A 20,091-nucleotide genomic window follows, 5' to 3' on the forward strand; every position below is an offset into this window, starting at 1 on the left:
TCCCAGTTCACCTGAACTTGGAATTCATTTAGTTTAATTTAGAATTATCTGATTTGTAAGCTGCTTACGTTTCTTTAAGTCAATTAAATAGAGCTCATTTACAAATTAATCTTAAAAATCTTAGCCAGAAACAAAGATATACCAAGATATACACATATTCAGACAGATAAAAGGCAAGATCTAGATTCATTTTCTAAACTTAGTCATGAATTAGACATTACAATATAAAATTCATTAGTTTATAAATAACGGAATATATAAATTTTTTAAAGACTTCTTCCCATTTTTCCTCAGTCTCAGGAGTTAGAGATAGTCTAGATAAGTGTTCTGAGAACCCTGGTCTCAAGGCACAGGGAAAGAAAATCAAGTTCTAACAAAATGGCAGCATGTCTAAAACAAATGGTAGCCACACAAAGCAAAGTGGGCCTCACAAATCAGAACACGGAATATAAAACACACACATAGATCTGGCAGTTCTCAAACACTCCCTTAAATACAAGATTACAGTCTCTAAGAAAACCTCCTATAGAGACACAAAACTTCAGATCCAAGTACTAACAGAGTAAATGAAAATATCTCAGGTCTTCAAAGATTTTAAAAGGAGGAAAGGAAGCCAGGTTGAAAGAAGAGCGGGGAGGAGTCAGGAGAGAAGGGCAAAAGGGGTGGCCTTATAGACATCTGCCACCTGCAGATACCCAGGCCTCACAGGACTTTACCCTGGGCCTCCAGAGAAGGGGGGACTGGGACTTGGCCTTAACAGAAACCAGACCAGAACAGAATCAGAATTCCAGTTCTCTGCCAAGAGGAGGTGATCAGTCTCCAATCCTCAGCTCAGGTTGAGGCCCTTCGACCAGATTCCTGCTTCCAGGACTGGGGACTAGAAAAAAAGGGTAGGATAGGAAGGGTTAAGGAGAGGAAAGACAGAGCAAAGAGGAGAAAGGTCAGTAAAGTCTCTTGTTCCTTAACTGGTCAGGGCACTCTGGACAGTTGTCCGTGTCAGGAGGAGAGCAGGGACAAAAGGGTCCCAGTTGTGGCCGCTGGGTCTGGTCCATCGCCGGGCAAGCTGGTCCTTGAGTACCCTGAGTGGTCAGGATGTCAGTCACAGCAAAGAAGAATCCTGCCAGAGTCGCTACTTGTTGCAGGAAGGGGGACCCCTTCCAGGGCCCCAAAGTGGGCTCTTGTCTAACACTCGGAAATGAATTGAGGAGACAGGTGCTGACAAAGCAAGAGGCTTTACCGGGAAGGGGTGCCCGCGGAGAGCAGGAGGGTCAGGGAAGCCAGGAGGACTGCTCTGCCTCGTGGCTCGCAGTCTCGGCTTTTACGGGGATGGATTAGTTTCCAGGTTGTCTTTGGCCTATCATTCTGACTCAGGGTCCTTCCTGGTGGCGCACGCCTTGTTCAGCCAAGATGGATGCCAGCGAGACGGATTCTGAGGTGGTTGGACATGTGTCACTTTATGACCTTTCCCGAACTCTTCCAGTTGGTGGTGGCTTATTAGTTTGTTCCTCACTAGGACCTCCTGTCCTAAAACAACTCATGCAAATAGGAACTATGGTGCCTGGCCAGGGTGGACAGTTTTCAGTCAGTGTGCTTCCCCTACCAGGCTGGGAAGCTTCCTGCCCCGGGATTTCAATCACTTCTGCCCCAGCAGGCTGGGCTTAGGGAGCCCCAGGGCTCCTCAGCATGCACTCCCACCCAGTTCAGCCCTGGGAGTGGACTAGGACTATGGGTCCCGCTGATCTGCTCTTCTAGAGGCAGGCCGACAGCAGCAACCTTGGATTCCAGTGCTCAGCCGGTGGCAGAACGATGGGGCTGGCATGCCTGAGGGCGGGGTTCGGCCTCTGGTGCCAGGGCTCAGCTGAGCCCCCAGAAGCCGGCGCCGGTCAAGCCTGGAGCTGGTGGTGGGAACCCCGCAGGGCGGCGCTGCCACGGGGGGGGGGGCTGGGGGAAGCCCCGGCGCAAAGTTACTTGGGACTTCTGCCCTGATCAAGCGGGCAGGCTGAGCCTGGACTCCGCGGGCGCCGCCCCCAGCCGGATACCCGGAGTCCACGCTCCACTCGGGTGCCTTCGGGCCGTCGGAGGCCCGTGGTCATCTCGGGCCGTGGGCGGGGCACGCTCGGGGCGCGCGGCTATTGGGCGGCGGCTGGGGCGCGCGCCGCCGCTCCCCCGCGCACGCTCCTTGCGCCTCGCAACGACGCGCCTGGGCGCCGCTACGGCTGTGCCGTGCCGCGCGCCGGCGATTGGCGGAGGGGCGGGGACCGGGGCGCGGCTGCCCGCTGATTGGCCGCGCCGGGCGGGGGCGGGCCGCGCACGCACTTAAGGGGCGGTGTCCGGACCGCGGGCGCTGGTGCCAAGATGTCGGCGACGGCGGTGCCGGAGCTGAAGCGGATCAGTCGGGTGGAGGCGATGCGCCTGGGCCCCGGCTGGAGCCACTCGTGCCACGCCATGCTGTACGCCGCGAACCCGGGCCAGCTCTTCGGCCGCATCCCCATGCGCTTCTCGGTGCTGGTGAGGACGCGGGTGTGCGGGCGGCTGGGGACGGGGCGCCGCCGCTCGGATCCGCGCCCGTGACCTGGAGCTCCGTTGCAGATGCAGATGCGCTTCGACGGGCTGCTGGGCTTCCCCGGTGGCTTCGTAGACCGGCGCTTCTGGTCGCTGGAGGACGGACTGAACCGGGTGCTGGGCCTGGGCCTGGGCTGCCTGCGCCTCACGGAGGCAGACTACTTGAGCTCGCACCTGACCGAGGGCCCGCACCGCGTCGTGGCGCACCTGTACGCGCGGCAGCTGACGCTGGAGCAGTTGCACGCCGTGGAGATCAGCGCGGTGCACTCGCGGGACCACGGCCTGGAGGTGGGGCCGCCGCCGGTGCCCCGGGCCCCGCCCCCCGCCCCGGGGTTTGGCTCTGGCCCCGCGGAAGGCACCGATGGGTAACACGTCCCCCTGAGGGTTCCCTGGCCGGGCTGGGAGGGTGACGCTGTCTCAGCTTCGGGGAGGAGAGAGGGACCAGGGGTCGGGCAGGGTGGGAGGGGGGCCGGGGCGCCCTCGGGGCTGTGTTCCATCTGCCTTGCTGCCTGCCATTGCCAATCCTGGGAGTGGGGGCGTGGGATCGGTGGGAGGCTGGGAAGGGGCGGTGCCTGCTCCGGGGGGTGTGAACTGCAGAGTACAGAGGTCTGGGTTCTCGTGGTGGGGGCACGAAGGCTCTTCCTAGTGGTGGGTTTCATTGCCTAGAAGGCCTGGGAGTGACCCTTGGGGTATTTGGGATTCATCAGGTGGAAGAGGGAGCATGGGGTCCGGACTGGGGGCTTCCAGCCAGGGAGGGCAGGGTACGTGCATGGCGGGGGGTGGGGGGTGGGGTGCGGGGTGCGGTTTGAAACTCGCTGGGGGAAGGGAAGGGCTGCACTTCCCCGAGAGAGCCGGCTGGCTAACCCCGTACCCGTTAGGGCCTACATTCTGTCGACGACCTGGCTGCCCTACCCCAGGCCTAGCAGCTCACCAGTTCCTCCTGCAACGGCCCTGCCGTCCCCGTGGGGCCTGGTCCCAACCCTAGTCTCCTCTCCGCAGGTACTGGGACTTGTCCGTGTCCCTCTATACACCCAGAAAGACCGAGTTGGGGGCTTTCCCAACTTCCTGAGCAATGCCTTTATCAGCACAGCCAAGTACCAGCTCCTGTTCGCCCTCAAGGTGCTCAACATGATGCCGGAGGAGAAGCTGGCTGAGGCCCTGGCCGCTGCCACAGAGAAGCAGAAGAAGGCCCTGGAGAAGCTGCTTCCATCTTCCTCCTGAGGTGCCCCCCCCAGCTCTCTGCCTGTGGGCTGTTCTGTGGGCGTGTCTTCTGGCATGTGCCACGTTTGTCCCACCTGACTGGGGGAGTGGGCACCTTGTCTCCCCAGTGCCCCGAGCAGTTACTGGGGGCGGCATGGGCACACCCATGCTGCGGAGCACTCTGCACGTCTCATTGTGGACTGGGGCGCCCAGGGGCTGTCTGACAGCCCGGTGGGTGCACGCACTGCCCTGGAGAAGTTGGTTTGTTCTCACGGCAGTTCTGTTCTTGAGGAGCCACCCCTGGGTTGACTCTCCCGCATCCTGCCCTCAGCCAGTCCCAGCCTAAGCTAGGAGGGGACACTGTGAATTTTGGTTGTTAGCTTTACTTGTGAGTTTTCAGAGCAGCTGTACCTCCTTGGGTTTGGTCCCTGTGGACAGGCAGGGCCATGGGGCCCAGGTAGATGGAGCTGTTGGAGGGACAGGGAAGCTCTGTGTCCTTCAATCCTGGCTGCGGGCCTGGGGCAGACACAGGAGGTGTCCCTTCCGGGCTTCCCGGGACTGAGGGCTGAGATGGAGCCTGAGTGGGGCTCGGGGCCCTTTCCCAGGCGGGGTGTGGCCCCTCCCTGTGGTTGCTGTGGCCTTGCCTGCCCTGGACGCTGGGCCATGAGCCTGCTCCGGTGGTTTCTCAGTGGAAGCTGACAGGCCTCCCTCCCCTGCCGCCAGCCTGGGTGCCTCTGCTCCGGCCTGCTCTGAGAGCCTCCCCCTCTGTTGGCAGCACCCTCTGCGGGCGCCCCCAGGAGTCGGCCCGGCAGCACCAGCCGAGTGTGCGGTGACGGCAGTGGAGCCGCCCGGGCCAGGAGGGTCACCTCTGGCGGTCTCCTCGGTGCGGAAAGACTTCTCAGTGAAGCTGGCGGGTTCTGTGGCGCCGGCCTGGCTGGTAAGGACAGCAGGTTCCTGCCCCCGCCTGGGCACCTGCCTTGGAGCCTTGGTGCAGTACTGGCACGTGTGGGCAGGAGCACTGGCTCTGTAATAAAACACCTGAACCTTGTTCCTCTGATTTTCTGGGGCGTGCACTTGCTGGGTGGCTTTGTCGGGAGGGGCTCTGTGCACTGGTGGTCCCGCCGCAGGGCCAGGGATGGGGCAGCGCAGGTCACCCTGGTGGCCCTGAGCCCAGCACGGCGCGCCCTCCCCTCACTGTGCCTCACCAGCCAGGACCGCAGGCCAGCACCGAACCCGCACCACCACCGGACTGTAAGTTTTATTTTCCCACAAATGACCTACGCTGCCCAGGGGCCCCAGGTCTCCCCATCTGGGTGAACCTCAGCGTGGTGTGGGGATGCTCCCCGCGGCCCTGCCTGCTCCCCCGCCTGACGAGAGAGTCTGACGAGAGGATGAGAGGCCCCGTCCCGCCTCACTGCGGGCATCACTGCCCTGCACCGGCCCTGCCCGGCCTGCCTGCTGCTGCTGCTCCTGGGCTTGCTCCTCTGGCCACCGCAGCTGCCCGCGTGCTGCCCTCCTGTCCTCGGGCACACAGCTTCAGGGTGGATCAGTCACCCCACGTCCAGTTCTGAGAAGGGAAAAGGCAGACTGGAGGGGGCTCCCTTGGCTGCCCCGCCGACCCTGCTCTCCAGGCCCGTGGCCACCGGACACTCACCGTCCCCCGGCTACGGCTCCCGCCAGCTCTCCTTCCCGCTCAGCGCCTGCAGCTTCTCCAGGCTCTGGGTCACCGAGCACAGGACTCGCCCTGAGGACGGGAGCGCACAGTCACGGCTTCACGGGCCAGGGAGCAGGCACGGCGGACCTTGCGGCCGCTGGGCTGCAGCCCCTGGACTCACCCATCTCCCGGACTCGCTCCTCCAGGGCTCCTGACAGCTCGGGGAGGCTCAGGGCCTGCAAGGAGGCCTGCCAGCCTTTGGGGTCTGTGGAGCAGAGAGCCGGGTGGGCGTGGGCTCCAGGCGGCCTGAGCCACTGTGACAGGACTGGCCCTCTAGAGCCACACGTCCCTGCAGTGTCAGCGTGTTCTCTGCCCACTTGTGAAACAAAGCGCTGATGGCCAGTAGGGGCCCGGCCCCAGGGCTGAGTGTGCGAGGGCCAGCCTGCTGGGCTGTGGCGTCTTGGACGTTGCTGGCAGCCAAGGCCCTCCGGGAGAGACCGTGAGGACGTGGGTGCGCAGTGTGAGGGGACCGGGGAGGCGTCCACATGACAAGCACATGGAGACAGGTGGTGAAACCCGGCCTGGGTGGCGGCCCACCCCGTCCGCCCGCCCCACAGCCGGGACGCCGCCCTCCTTACCTGCTGCAGGGAGGCCTGGGCTCAGGGGGGCCTCACGCAGGGACTCGTCCCGCCTCACTCGGGCTGACAGCTCAGCCTGACAGGCCCTGCCGGACAGACACCGAGCGCCAGTGAGGGGCAAGGCCAGGGCGGCCTGGAGTGTGGGGCGGGCTCTACCTGGGAGCCTCTCTGAGCGCCCGGCAGGGACGCCCACGGGGGCCCCTCTGCTGCCTGCGGGGAGGGACAGCCTGGCGTGGCAGCTACTCCAGGAGGCCCTGAAAACCACCCACTGGCGGGAAATCCAGAGGAAACGAACAGAGCCTGGCGCTGGCCGGGGCTCAGCCAGACACCCACTCACCGCAGCTGGTCCAGGACAAGCGCAGCATCCTTAGCAAGGGCCCAGGTCTCCTGCAGCTGTGCATGGACGTCCTTGCGGGCACCGTCCTGCTCCAGGAGGCAGCTCTCCACCACGGCCCGCAGCTCCTGCTCCTGGGACACTAGGCCTCGCATGGCCTCCACCTCCTCGCAGCGCTGGGGCAGGCGGGAGAGCACCTCAGGCTGCGTACCCCCGCCCTGGCCCCCACGCCTGCTGCTCTGGAGGCCCATCTTCCTCAGCCCCGCCCCAAGCCCGCAGTGTGCCGCCTGTGCCCGCCCTCCTGGGCACCCCCTCCTGCCCCTGAGCTGTCACCGGTCCAGCTGCTGCTCTCTGCCGCCCCCTGTCCCGGCACCGCCCTCACCTTGTGCAGCTGGATGGCAAGCTCCTGCATCTCGGCCTCCAGCCGGTCGGCATAGGCCAGCTCCAGGGCATCACTGGGGGGGCGGGCGCTGCTGTGCCAGCGGGCGATGGCAGATGTCATTTTCCTCTTGGGCCCAAACAACCTGCAGCAAGAAGGACACCGCGCAGCACCTGCTGTTGTGTGGAGGTTCCGTGGGCCATCCTGCCAAGACCGTCCGCTACAGAGACCCCAGCCTTGAAGGGAGCGGGAAGCCCCCAGGATCCCGGGAGAGAGGACGGAAGTGTCCCAGGGAGTCATGACCCCTCACCCTGCCCATCGCCTTGCCTGGTTCTCACAGCATGGAGAGCCAGGCTGCTCGGACGCTCTCATGGTCAGGGTGGGAAGTGTCTGGTGCCCTGAGCACAGTGGCGTCCGCCAGGCCAGCTGGGGTCTCAGGACCCAGGCTGCCAGCATCCGAGCCATGAGCGGCTGCTGGAGTAGAGGGCAGCTGATAGCAGGGAGAAGCCGGCCTCTGGACGGGGTGACCCCCCCATGCTGGGAGCTGCGACCTCAGCTGGCTACAGAGGCCTGCACTCACGTGATGCCGATTTCCTTCAGGTCACTCTCAGTGAGGGTCAGGAAGATGCGGAGGTCCACATCCTGCTCCTCAAACACCTGCAGGTACTTGAGACAGCCGATCTGCTCCAGCAGTGTGGCAAGGTCCTGGGGGCAAGCAGGCCGGCTCAGGACGGGCGGGCCGTGAAGACGTGGGCAGGACAAGACCCACCCTGCACGCAGGCCACCGTCCTCCCGCTCAGCACCCGGCCCGTCCTGAGCCTGCTGACCCCCAGGCGTGGCAGGGAGCCCAGGCTGTCCGCTTTGTGTCCTCAGGCACGGCCTTAGGGCGTCCAGGGACACGCTAAGCCCATTGCTGTTCCCAGGCCAGGCTCATCACTTTAGCAGGAAGCATAGCCTGTGGCAGGCTGCGGCAGCGGCCCTCAGTCTCCGCTGCCCGGGACTGTTTCCGCGCCCTCTTTGGGGGAGAGGCTTCACGGGATGTTGCGTCCTTAGTTAACATGTCACCCCATGTTTTCTGGGCTCCATGGACTCTGATGAGAAATACACTGTTAAACCGTCTGGAGGTCCTCGCGTCTGTGCTGAGTCACTCATCTCTTGCTCCAGGACTGTTTTCTGACACTGATGGTGATGTGTCCAGGTGTGGCTCTGAGTTTAACCAACTTAGAGCTGATTTGGCTTCTTGGATGTGCAGATCCATTTTTTTATCAAACTGGGAAGATCTGGCTTTTGCCAGGAAGGATGATCCCCGATGCTTCTGCTGGGACCAGCTCACGGCCCCTACCTGGCTGATTCTGTTCGGCCCCAGTGCTGCCTGTCCTGCTTCTCGTCTGTGGTGTCGAAACCTGGCCTCCCCCAGCATCACTGAGGTCCAGGCCAGAAGTACCAATGCCTGGCGTTTGATGCACGAGGGCTTGGATCCCAACCAAAGCGTCCAGGGTCTGAGATGATTTTTTCTGAACTCGCACTCCCGTGCCTATAGCCCTCCTCCAAGGTTTCTTCTGCAGGGGGCCCCGTGGCTGTTTGGGGGACAGTCCCGAGTGTCACCTTCTCTCTGCCTCTCGTGCAGCTTGTCCCTGTCGCCTGACGTCAGTGCTGATGCTGGTCCAGCGTTTCTCCTCTCCAGGCTCAGGGAGGCTGAGATAAGCATGGAAACCAGGGGACGAGACAGGAACCTCCGTGGAGGGACGGACAGATAGCCTGCTCCTCTCCCCAGCATGAACCCTCGGCTGAGTAGTCTTCTAGGTCATGTGGAGAATCCCGCCGCCCCACCCTTCTCAACAGTACCAGCCCACACGAAGTACCAATAAACACCTCAGCAATCCAAGACTGCCCGTGGCTTTACCTGAGGTCCTGAATAGGGGGGCCTGTCGGTCTGGGGGCTCGTTCCCGGGGCACAGGACGTCGCGGTGCTGGGAGCCCACTGGCTGTCGCTGCTGCTGTAACGGTTCTTGGTCTTCACATAACTTTTAGTTTGTTTGCGAACTGAGCTTCTCCGCACGTGATCCGAATCCTGGGTGAAAGGTGTGTTTACAGTGGCTCTGGGCTGGCCCGTCCAGGCCCCACTCCGCCGCCAGCATCTGGCCTCATCTACGCTCCCTCACCTCCTGGGGACACTGGGCGGTCTGAACCTTCACCAAAGCCCCACCTGCCACCGTGGCCCCACAGAGCTCCAGATGCCTCTGAGACAGCCTGACAGCCCCGCTCACCTGGCTGAGCCGTCAGGCACTCCCACGACGCTGGGCAAGGAGGGGAGGGGAGGGCAGGGCAGGGTTACCTCGTTGCTCTCCAGGGAGGCCTCGCTGCTGAGTCCCGGGGCCCGGGCCAGGCCCTCGCTGCTGCTGCTCCGCACGACCCCAGGGTTGGCAGAAAAGGCCTGCTCTTCTGACGGAGGGGAGACAAGGGCGCCTGACCACAGGCCTGGCCGTGGCAACGTGCAGCCCAGCCCAGCCCCCACCCTGCCTGCCACCTTGTCGCTTCTGCTCCATGCTGACTGCTGGGCCCACGCACTCTCCGCACACAGCAGGGCTCGTCTGCCCTGTTCTCGGAGAGACCCAGGCATTGCGCGGGGCAGGCGGCGAAGGAACACACAGAAGTTCGCAAGGACTCGCCACTCCAGGGGCGAGACCTGTCTGTCTGCACCGACCCCCGGACTGGCTCAGAGACCCTGGCCCCACGCCGGACTCTCCTCAGGAGCCCCTACCCTCTCCCCGGCCCCAGCCCGGCCTGCCGGGGGAGCGCACCGCGGCTGCTGCTGCTGCTGCTCTCCACGTCCCGCTCGTTGATGGGCGAGGTGACATCCCTATAGCACAGGCCGCCCCCCTCCAGGGGGTGTTCGTCGCTGCTGTTGAAGCTGACGTAGCCCCGCGGAGGCACCTGCTCTGTGGACAGAAAGGGGCACATAAACCCCTGCACACGAGAGGCAGGAAGTGTCCTTCTGCACGTGACCACCTCCTCCTTGGGGCCTTGGGGAGGGGAGCCCCAAGACAGCACTGTCCACTTGCTGCCGCAACCTGGACAAGTTGCGCCATCGACAGGCTCCAAGGGGTCCCCGACAAGTGTGTGCCCAACAGCGGGCGCACGGCCACCTCTCCCTCCAGCCACACTGACGCCTTGCCAAGAGGAGAAGACCGTAAGCTGTGTTTACAGACTGCTGGGCCAAAGGAGAACTGTGCCACAAAGCGTTCCTGTAGCTGGAAACACACACCCCTCACCAAATGACCTGGCTGAGCAGGAAGCTGAGGAGCTCTGGCTAAACGTTAACAGCGAGCCAGTGAAGTATGTAACCTGTGAGTGTATCTGCCTGTGAGAAAACGAGGGGGAGAGGCGAGACACAAACCCAAGTGTTTAACCCGCTTTGCCCCTCCCCGGTGGCTCAGCTGGTAAAGAACCACTTGCAATGCGGGAGACCTGGGTTTGACCCCTGGGCTGGGAAGATCCCCTGGAGAAGGGAACGGCTACCCACTCCAGGATTCTGGCCTGGAGAGTTCCATGGACTGTATGTCCACGGGGTCACAAAGAGTCGGACATGACTGAGCGACTCTCACCTCACTTGGCCCTCCCCACAGAAAGTGTGTGTGCGCAGAGTGCCTGGCTAGTGGGACCAGGGGTAACTTATTTCCTTCTTTATACCTTTATCGTTCAAAAATATTTTTTAACTGCTGGGGAAGAGAATACACGTGCTTACAAAAAGTTAAACTATCACACAGTGTAAGAGGAAAAGCAGTCTCCTGAAAGGCCACAGCTGAGACTGGGGGGGGCAGGGGGCACTCCTTCCCCCCATCGACCCCACCCCACCCCACCCCCCCACCCCCGCCACAGCGCAGGTGGGACAGGCCGCCTGGGCGCCCCCAAAGGAACAGACCTCATCCCAGGGTCCTGTGCTCCCAGCCGCCAGGACTACCGCCCGCGCCCTCGCCTGAGGCACAGCTCTTGGTCAGCCCCCAGCCCTGGGAAGAGGCGGGCCTGGAGTTCCCAGCCAGCACCAGGACCCCGACCCAAGGGTCTGAGAAGGGACTCAAGTCCTCACGTGGTCTCCTGGCTGGGAGGGAGTTCCCAGGGTGGCCTGGTCACTGATGAGCAAGACACCACATCTAAATCTGGTCACACGGCCAGACCAGCACGAGTGTGTCAACCCCGACATGCCCCAAGAACTCAGCATCTGCTCCTCAAGAGCACTGCACTCAACACGCAGGACAGACGGTCTGACAAAGCTCAGGGGATCTGAACACTTAGGGTCTGAGGTTCTGGCCCACCAGGTGTGTTTACCTTCTGGCACTTCTCACCCCTGTGAGACCCACCCCCTTGAGGAATGGATCTGAGCTCAGCGATGCTTCTCCTCCAGGAGAGAAAGTTCTATTTGTAATTCTACCTGACAGAAAGGAAGTTTAAAGGAAGGCCCAAAGAGCCAGCTGGGGCCTGGCGTGCCTCCGTCCCTGTGACCCATTCTGAGTCCTCAAGCGGCTGCTCCCACCCAGCTGCCCGGGGGCCCCATGTCGCAAGCCTGAGTGCTCACTCTCTGGGACGGGATCCCAGGCTCTGGGGTCATGGGGCGCTCACCGTAGCGAGGCTGCTGTGCCCGGCCCCCGAGTCCGATGGCCGTGATGCGGGCCAGGGCTCGCGGCCCCTCATGGATGCTGAGCCCCTTCTTGCGGCAGGGTCTCTGTCGCGGAGGGACAGAGCCACACTCATCTGAAGAGCTCAGATCTTCGTATTTTTCTGTGGGTTAAGCACCAAGATTCAGACAGCCTGACCAGTGATGGACTAGACTAATCTTCATAACAAGCTGGAAGAAAAATCATCATAACTGATTTTCCTAAATTAAGGAAAGTGTTCCCAGGCTGTCACCTGCAAGAAATGCCACAGTGGGCGGGTCCAATGCTCGGGGGGCCACAGGGATGTGGGGGAGAGGGGGGACACAAGACTGCCGAGCATCACGGGGGTCCAGCGCATCCTCCTCTCCTCAATGTGTGTTCTCAGCCTCAACAACGTGCTGGGAAACAAGGGCCACATGAAGGCTCCTGTGCTGTTTCACTCAGGTTTTCAAATCACCACCCGTCTGAGCCGAAGAGCTCAGTGTGCCCACGGTCGTCAGCACGTTATAGCTTTTCATCGCTTTCCAAACATCGTGACGCTTAGAAGGCACATTTCAGCAGCTTATTGGTAGAAGTTCCCACTGGGGAGGGTCCCACTCTGGAGCCGGAGGACTGGGGCAGAGACAGAAGCCCCTGGTGACCACTGCATCCCCCGGGCCGTGTGTGCTGCCTAGACAGGAGGGGAGCAGCTCACTGAGATGTGAGCTGCAGGCTCGGCCGGCCGCTGCCCGAGCGCCCCCAAGCTGGGGCAGTGACCCCGAGTGGACCTCTCCCTCACACTCCACGACCCATGCCTCCAGGACACTGGGGCCGTCCAAGCAGAGGGTGAAGGAGCCACAAAACATGAACCTTCAGGGAGGGGAACCAAGGCAAAGGTGGCTGCACGACGCTGAGCTGCCGCAGCCCCTGTCCTTCAGCGGAAGAGCAGCACCAGGCGCAGCCCACACCCCGACAGGGTCAGAGGGCAGGGGGGAACCCGCGGCCACTCCCTGCGTGCAGGGGCTCAGCGCCCCGTTCACCGCACAGAGACTAGCGGGTCTTCAAGAAAACCACAGCAGAGAAACGAGGGCAAAGGCCAGGCCCAGACAGGGTCACAGCAGAGTCCTTCAAGGACCATGTGGGACCAATGCTCCATACACCGTTCTAGGGCACAGAAAGGAAGGGGAGCTTCCAGTTCTGCTTATGAAGCAAGTTCAATACGGAGACCCATAGCTGGTAAAGACAGAACAAAAGAGAATCACAGACCAGCATCAGTTATGAGTACCCACACAAAATTAATAAAATACTCGCAAACAAAATCCAAAACCACATTAAGAAAATAAGGGACTTGCCTGGTGGTCTAGTGGCTAAGACTCTGTGCCCCCAGTGCAGGGGGTCCAGATTTGATCCCTAGTCAGAGAACTAGATCCCACATGCCACAAATAAGACTGGGCGCAGCCAAATAAAAACAATTTAAAAATATCGTAATATGCCAAGTAGGATTTATGCCAAGAATGTAAAGTTGATTCACTTTTAGAAAATTCATTAATATACAGTGTTAATAGGTGTAAGGAGAAAATTCACAATCATCTCCATAGATGTTAAAAACACCTTTGACAACATTTGGCACGTATAAAGACATTCAAGAATACAGGAAATAACGGATACTTTACTAACATGATGACATATATGCAAACTTTACTCTGCAAGCCAGCGTATTACCTAATGCGGCATTTCCGCTAAGATTAGGGCCAAAGTCAAAGTCCACTACCTCCACCTCATTCAACAGGGAACTAAAGGGACAAATGAGTGTGATGACAGCAAAGAAATCGGAGGTGTAAGAATCACGGAAAAAAGTAGTAAATCTTGTTGCTATGTGCAGGTTTTATAGTAGTGTACCTGGGAAAAAACTAGAGAAGCAATAAATAAAACCATTATAAACTCCCAACAATGACAGAATCCAGTCAGGCAGCAGAACTCGGCACTGTGGACAGACATCAATCTCCTTCCTCTGTGGAAGCAGTTCTAGGCGACACAACGCTAATGAACTGGACACAAAACTAAAACATCTGCCTGGCAACAAACGCCAGAGCAAAGTCAAGGAACAAAAGCCAGAGCCGCCCCTCTGAGCTGCCCTCCTCCCGCCCACCTGCCCGCCTAGCCTCAGCTGGGCAGCCCCTCCCTCCTCAGCCCAGGGGGAAGAGGGGGTGCCGGCGGAGGCCGGGCTGCAGACACCGCTACCTGGGCCCCGGTAGAGGCTCTTGGGCAGGGAAGGTGAGTGGGCGTCAATCAGCCCCACGATCTTCATGTGTCCGTACTGCCTGGCCAGCATCCGGGCTGTGGCTCCACTGTGGTCTCGCGTGTCCACTCTGACTCCCTGCGACAGTGTGCAGAAGGAGGAGAGTTAGGAGCCGCACCTACAGAGCAGCCTCACTCCCAGCTGCGGACCTTGGAGAAGAGGGCTGAAACGCGCGAGCCCCATCCACACGCACCACACTGCACTGAGTGACAGGATCATCGCAGAAATAAGCACGCATTTATATATATAAACCTTTAAAATGTGTAAAACAAGTCTGCACACAGCATGTGAGGAGACTGTAAAGTCAGGGGAGTATGGTTACCTCTGGATCCACGTGGGGGTTGTACTGGGGTTACCTTCTGTACCGTTCTGTATGTTTAAAGCGCTTCACGATTCACAGTGTCCTCACTGCCTTGAACAGGGTTCAGGTTGGTACGACCTGCTCTCTGCATAGCAGTCTGGCCTCATCAAGTGAAGGCTGTCCTTAGGCTACATCCCAGACTCCTGCTTTCAGTATCCAACTGTACAGACGTGCTCACACACGTGTACGATGTATCTGTGCAGACCTCCTGCAGGGCGCTGAGTGATGGCAGACACGACCTGAAGCCATCAGCAGGCCAAGGTTGGAGAACCTGATTCAACCATAAAAGGGAGCACTACGCTGCCACCCACGAGAGCGAGCTTTACGTCCACTGGTGGAGAACAAGCCAAGACCAGTTTAAAAAAAATAAACAAGCTGGGGAGCAGCCGTGGGGAGAACATGGAGACAGAGACTGAGGCAGAGGCAGGAGGCAGGTGCATGTGCGCCTTTTGTCTCGTCCAGGCTTTTACATGTGCAGGTACTATCCCCAAATTCTTTTTCGGAAAGAGATAGCATGTTAACATTTTATGATGCAAAAAGTCCCAGGGACTTCCCTGGTGGTCCAGTGGCTAAGACTCTATGCTCCCAATGCAGGGACCCCACCTGGGTCCGATCCCTAGTCAGGGAACTAAGATTCCCACATGGCCCAACTAAGACCCAGCATAGCTTAATAAATAAATAAAATCTCACACACACACACACACACACACACAAAAGAGCAGCCCACTCCAGTCTTCTTGCCTGGAGAATCCCATGAACAGAGGAACCTAGTAGGCTACAGTCCATGGGGTCACAAAGAGACGGACACAACTGAACATATGACAACAGGCAGAAAACCAATACAACACTGTAAAGCAGTTATCCTCCAATTAAAAAAAAAAAAATTTTTTTAATTTATAAAAACAGAAATACAACATACAGAAATAACTGCACGCATGCTAAAGCTGTGTGTGCCAAGATATTTCCTGGAGCACTGCCTGTAATTGCAAAATGTTGGAAACCTCAATTCTACTAATAAGGAACTAATTCAACTAACTATGGCATGGATACTGTATGGAATACCATAAAAGGGTACAATGTCTATGTCACATTAAGCTACTTTTCAGAAGCTGTAGAGCAAACAGGCAGTAGAATCCCACTTCGTGCAAAGCATAAAGCCATGTGTCTGCAGGTGTCTATATACGTGGTCTTTTATCAACCCAGTGGGCATCCTGAGGGGGAACGGGGGTGGCCTCCTGATTCTGTGTAAATTTTGTAAGTGACGGGATGATGAGTGCTACTTACCGTTTTAAATTTTTTCCCACACTTTTCAAATATTTTCAAAGGTATTACAGTATCACTCACAACTGTACCCTTAATGCCTGATGCGGCACTCAGCACTGGGTATCCACAGACACTCAGTGAAAAATGTGCTGAATCAACGGATGCAGAGCCGTTATTTCTGTGTAGGAGAAAGTTTCTCCTGCAGTTTACAGTTCGGTGATAAGATGCCTCAGCTGCTGTGATGGAATTATAAGCTAATAAACAGGGTCACTCACATGATTCAGAAAATACTGCACGATGATCTCATGGCCGGCAGCCGCAGCTTCCATCAGCGGAGTGAATCCATACACTGGCTCCCTGCAGGGGGACTGTGGTCAGACGGGGAGCAGGGGCAGTCCCCCTGCTGCAGACAAAACCTCAGTGACGGTGACGCCTCCCCCCAGCCTGGACGGCTCCCTTGGCTTCTACCCCCAGCGCTAGACTTTTGTTCCAAAGACAATCCACCTCCTGTCTCTGCTCCTTCATAGCTGTTTCCACTTGCTATGATCTGAACCTCCACTTAACCACAGCAAAAAGCAGCTGTCGTCCCTCACTGCTCACAGTGAGCACCTCCTCTCCACCTCTCCAGATACCCTACCTTGCAGATCAAGACCCTCCAGGAACCCTCCCGGGACTCCAGGACTAACAATCAATCCTGCCCTCACTACAAGTACCTGGTGCTTGCTTATGCGTAACTCAGAGCTGAACTGCACCAGGCGCACGTTCACCTCTTCAGAGCGCCCCCTGGCTCTGACTAGTGTCACCCGGTCTAGGAGACAGGAAGCAAGCTAACCGCTGGTTTTCATGTTCTAAGACACATAGTTTTCACGTTTTAGCATCACTGAAGTCAACGTCAATAAACAAGTTGCAACTTAACGAGAAGCCCTTTTTCTCTTTCTTAATGGGCTGGAGACCTACAGTGTGTGACCCCGGCTGACATCAGCCAGGGTGTGTGCAGTGTCAGGTGGATGCCGGCTTGAAAGAGGATTATCACAGTGACATGCTTTAGACAACAACACTACTTCCAGCTGAAAAAACTCAAGAGAGCTTTCGAAGTATCACTTCATACATGTATGTGGAATGATATATACATATACACACACGGAAGGCAAGAAAGAGAAACGGACTGGCATCTAACACGTGTCAGTTCAGTGCCATTCACTATGTTAGGCCCCTGGCATATGACAGGACATGTAATTCCTCTAATAATCCCGTGACACAGGCACTGCCATCCTCTTTTCAGATAAAGGAAACAAGGCACGCAGAGCTTAAAGTGCTGCACGGAGTGTCACGTGACAGACACACGAGAAAGCCAGCACGCTCCCTGTGCCTCTGCCCTGGGCGGGACTGTCCCCTCCACCCCAGGTCTTGAGCCTGTCACACCGAGGCAGGGGTTCCTGTTCTCTGGCCTCCAGCTGCCTCGCTAGCTGCCCTCTTCAGAGTCAGCCGTGACCACCCGACTCCCACGGCCACTGACGACCTGGTAATGACCTCACGTTGGCGTTCGCTCCACTGTCTAAAAGGAACTTGACCATCTGCTGGTGCCCAGCACTGGTGCAGTGGAAGAGGGCAGTCCAGCCCTGAATGTCCTTCATTTCCAGCTCAGCACCTTGCTTCAAGAGAACAGAGAATGCCTGTTAAGGCCGCGTCTCCTCCGCACAGGGCAGGCAGGCACCCTCCAGGCCATCCCACTGAAAGAATCAAAGTGATTACCCGAGCACACTGCAGTGGTTCCCTCTCTGCCGAGTGGCCTGAGGCCCTCGCAGCTCACCTGGAGAAGGAAATAGGCGATGCTCTCGTTGCCACAGCTGGAAGCCAGCATCAGTGGAGTCTGCCCTTCCGGGGTCGGCACATTCACGCTGACCCCCGCCTCAAGCAGGAGGTGCACGATGGTATCATGTCCAATGTAGGAGGCATACATCAGCGGGGTCCAGCCACCACCATTCTTCTTATTCAAATCTAACTCTCTCCTAAACAAATGCAAGACATGGTAGACATGCCAGCCATCGCACACATGGGATTTACCAAACCCAGTGGCCAGACCAGGCCAAGAGAAAGAGTGGGGACTGCTGGCAGGAAGCAGAGTCAACTGCCACCCTGGACATCACAGGGTTCAGGGGTGACTCCACTTTCTGGACCATTGCCTCTGCAAACTACCTTGAGTTTGCCTCCATGCTCCAATTTCTTGTTCTCATCTGTGCTCTCTTCCTACCCCAAGGTCAGCTCTTCCTCCCTCCCACCAGCCACAGAGACAGTTCTTGCCCAGGGGAGGTTGTGCCCCCAGAGGACAGTCGGCAAAGCCTGGAGACATTTTTTAGCTGTCACAACCGCGAAGGGAAAGGTTACTGGCATCCAGGGGGCGGTGGGAGGCCAGGCGTGTGGCTCTGCCTCTGGAGGTGCACAGAACGCCCCGCAGAGCAAAGGAGGAGCTCACCCAGCTTTCCAGCAGTGCCGAGGCCAAGACACTGCTGATTACACACTACTATTCGAAACTGCTTTTCTCACTGGTGCCCAGCACAAACCATCCCTGACAACCGCCTGAGAGAAGCAGCAGGTAATCTAAAATGAAGTGAAGTCACTCAGTCATTTCCGACTTTTTGTGATCCCATGGACTGTAGCCTACCAGGCTCCTCTGTCCATGGGATTTTCCAGGCAAGAATACGGGAGTGGAAAAAAAAAAAAAAAAAAGAATACTGGAGTGGGTGGCCATTTCCTTCTTCAGATCTTCCCCAACCCAGGGATTGAACCTGGGTCTCCCGCATTGTAGGCAGACGCTTTACCGTATGGAGGCACCAGGGAAGTCCATAATCTACCCGTGGGTTAAACATCTACAGCTGGGGGCCAGGCCTCACTCGCCTCCTGATGGCTCCACCTGGGATCTGAGCCATGGCGCTCACACGTCCAAGAGGAAGGAACGCCTCCCAAGACCTCTTACCGCTGCACACATTCCTTCACCACCTCGTACTGGCCGATGGAAGCCGCCGTGTGAAGATCCAGGGGGACAGCTAGCTCCTCCCGGCTGACCTGCGTGCCCAGCCCGTGCCACATGGACAAGCTGCGGTCAAGCAGCTCTGGCTCGCTGGCTTCATCGCTGAGCTCCGACATCGCTGTGGAGGGGGGCGCTGGGGTCGGTTGGGTCTTTCCTTTCTGGTAGTTCCAGGGGATGAAACGCGATGGTCACACTCCTGCCGCAGCAGACTGCTGCCCACAGCAGCTGAACGATCCTGGTCGCCGAACCTGAACAAGAATCCAAATCAGCTGAGTGTCAGTTCCGCACTCCTTTCACAACACTCCTTCAGCCTTCTTTGGGGGTGTCTCTTCTACTCCCAAATGCCTCCTCCAGGGTAGGACCCACATTCTCTTTTATTAGAAGCTTGCTCAGTTGGTAAAGAATCCACCTGCAATGCAGAAGACCCTGGTTTGATTCCTGGGTTGGGAAGATGCACTGGAGAAGGGATAGGCTACCCACTCCAGTACTCTTGGGCTTCCCTTGTGGGTCAGCTGGTAAAGAATCCGTCCGCAATGCGGGAGACCTGGGTTCAGAAAATCCCCTGGAGAAGGTAAAGGCTACTTACTCCAGTATTCTGGCCTAGAGAATTCCATGGACAGTCCATGAGGTCTGTCAGACCCCATGAGTCAGACACGATTGAGCGACTTTCCCTTTCAACTGTCTGAAACTGGGCACAACGCTGAGGGGCTATCAGAATCATGAAAGGAGAATTCGGATGCCCAGGGACCATAAAGCTACTTTATCACCCTGCTCCATGCCAGACGCTCTAAAACGACGGGGTATTCCTTAGGAACAAAATCATATGCAGGTATATATCACGTATACTTGTCGAAAATCTTTTGCCTATCGCTTCTAGAATTTATCTCCAGGAAGTAGCACTGGGAATGAGATCTTTTAATTTTCCTTCCACCTTTCCATCCGGTAAAATGCTAAGTATCCGTTACTTCTAAAGCACACCAAGATAAGTAAATAACAACAACAAACGACGTTGGTGGTGACCGTCACGGCCACAGGGTCTGTAAAAGCCCGAGGGCACCGCGTCCTGCCCTGGGGCGTGGGCCTTCCGCTGCCTCCAGGCATACCCACCTCGTTCTCGGGCCCGGCGAGGGTAACCTAGGGAACTACCAACGCGCCGACGCCTCCTCCCAGTAACCTTACCCCGCACGTGGCTTTTCCTTCCCGGATCCTCAGCTGCGAAGAGGACGCTCGAAGCTGTAAACTCCCGCGGCGAACCAGCGGCAGAGCTGGGACGCCCCGCGAACAGGCAGCAGGTGCGAGCACCAGGCAGGGGCCGGGCCGCCGCGGAGCCTCCCCGCGCTGGGCCTCGGGCCCCGGGCAGCCCTGGGGCCGCCGCTCGCCGCCGCCGCCGCCGCCCCCGCGCCGGTCGCCGCCACAGCGCGCGGACCGCGGCCCGCTCCCGCCCCGGAAGTGGTTGCGGGAGGCGCGGAGCACGCCGGGACGCTAGCGGGTCCCCCCTGGCCTGTACCGGCGCTGTGGATTTCTCATCCGTCCCGCACCCGGACCTTCCGGTCAGCTCGCCCGGCTCGCTGTGTGATGCCCGCGGCAGCCAATGAGCAAGGGGAGTCCGCCTTGCCCCGCCCCTCCGCTGGCCAGGAGAACTAATCGTGTTTCAGGAGAGGCAGGACGCGCCAAGTCCCGAAAGAGGAGCGGGGGGGGAGGTGGGGGGGGTGGTGGTGGTAAGGAGTTGGCCGTCCAGTGAT

The 20,091-nt window shown here is 58.5% G+C and overlaps 2 protein-coding genes across 7 annotated transcripts; one reads left to right on the plus strand and one right to left on the minus strand.

Moving 5' to 3' along the window:
- The first annotated feature begins 2,334 nt into the window (after positions 1-2,334).
- NUDT16L1 (nudix hydrolase 16 like 1) lies at positions 2,335-8,652 on the plus strand. 3 transcript variants are annotated; one of them, XR_009694398.1, is made up of 5 exons: positions 2,335-2,508; positions 2,590-2,850; positions 3,562-3,784; positions 4,538-4,699; positions 8,395-8,652. XR_009694398.1 is itself a non-coding variant. In XM_061152762.1 (4 exons), the coding sequence occupies exons 1-3, from the start codon at positions 2,356-2,358 to the stop codon at positions 3,781-3,783; spliced, it is 636 nt and encodes a 211-aa protein (XP_061008745.1). In that variant the 5' UTR covers positions 2,335-2,355; the 3' UTR covers position 3,784; positions 4,538-4,810. The 3 variants fall into 3 exon arrangements, 2 of the variants coding, with proteins under 2 accessions (XP_061008745.1, XP_061008746.1); XM_061152762.1 differs by lacking the exon at positions 8,395-8,652 and having other exon boundaries at positions 4,538-4,810; XM_061152763.1 differs by lacking the exon at positions 8,395-8,652 and having other exon boundaries at positions 3,682-3,784; positions 4,538-4,810.
- On the minus strand, positions 5,005-19,700 carry ANKS3 (ankyrin repeat and sterile alpha motif domain containing 3). 4 transcript variants are annotated; one of them, XM_061152760.1, is made up of 17 exons: positions 19,529-19,700; positions 18,296-18,597; positions 17,132-17,330; positions 16,852-16,973; positions 15,597-15,678; positions 13,640-13,775; positions 11,385-11,543; positions 9,569-9,706; positions 9,103-9,209; positions 8,671-8,838; positions 7,348-7,472; positions 6,771-6,912; positions 6,392-6,564; positions 6,055-6,140; positions 5,598-5,681; positions 5,417-5,506; positions 5,005-5,349 (listed from the first exon to the last, which is right to left on the minus strand). In XM_061152760.1, the coding sequence occupies exons 2-16, from the start codon at positions 18,463-18,465 to the stop codon at positions 5,427-5,429; spliced, it is 1,971 nt and encodes a 656-aa protein (XP_061008743.1). In that variant the 5' UTR covers positions 18,466-18,597; positions 19,529-19,700; the 3' UTR covers positions 5,005-5,349; positions 5,417-5,426. The 4 variants fall into 4 exon arrangements, with proteins under 4 accessions (XP_061008743.1, XP_061008744.1, XP_061008741.1 ...); XM_061152761.1 differs by having other exon boundaries at positions 9,103-9,206; positions 13,637-13,775; XM_061152758.1 differs by having other exon boundaries at positions 5,005-5,329; positions 13,637-13,775.
- Positions 19,701-20,091: the final 391 nt, after the last annotated feature.

The sequence above is a fragment of the Dama dama genome, chromosome 10 (assembly GCF_033118175.1).
Source record: "Dama dama isolate Ldn47 chromosome 10, ASM3311817v1, whole genome shotgun sequence".
NCBI classification, from domain to species: Eukaryota; Metazoa; Chordata; class Mammalia; order Artiodactyla; family Cervidae; genus Dama; species Dama dama.

Coding starts and splice junctions, on each gene's coding strand:
- ANKS3 (XM_061152758.1), bottom strand. CDS start 18,465: ATGTCGGAGCTCAGCGATGAAGCCAGCGAGCCAGAGCTGCTTGACCGC. Junction 8,839..9,102: donor CCTCCCTGGAGAGCAACGAG/GTAACCCTGCCC, acceptor CCTTTCACCCAG/GATTCGGATCACGTGCGGAG. Junction 7,473..8,670: donor CCCCCTATTCAGGACCTCAG/GTAAAGCCACGG, acceptor GCTTGCCCCCAG/GACCTTGCCACACTGCTGGA.
- NUDT16L1 (XM_061152762.1), top strand. CDS start 2,356: ATGTCGGCGACGGCGGTGCCGGAGCTGAAGCGGATCAGTCGGGTGGAG. Junction 2,509..2,589: donor CCATGCGCTTCTCGGTGCTG/GTGAGGACGCGG, acceptor GCTCCGTTGCAG/ATGCAGATGCGCTTCGACGG. Junction 2,851..3,561: donor CGCGGGACCACGGCCTGGAG/GTGGGGCCGCCG, acceptor TCCTCTCCGCAG/GTACTGGGACTTGTCCGTGT.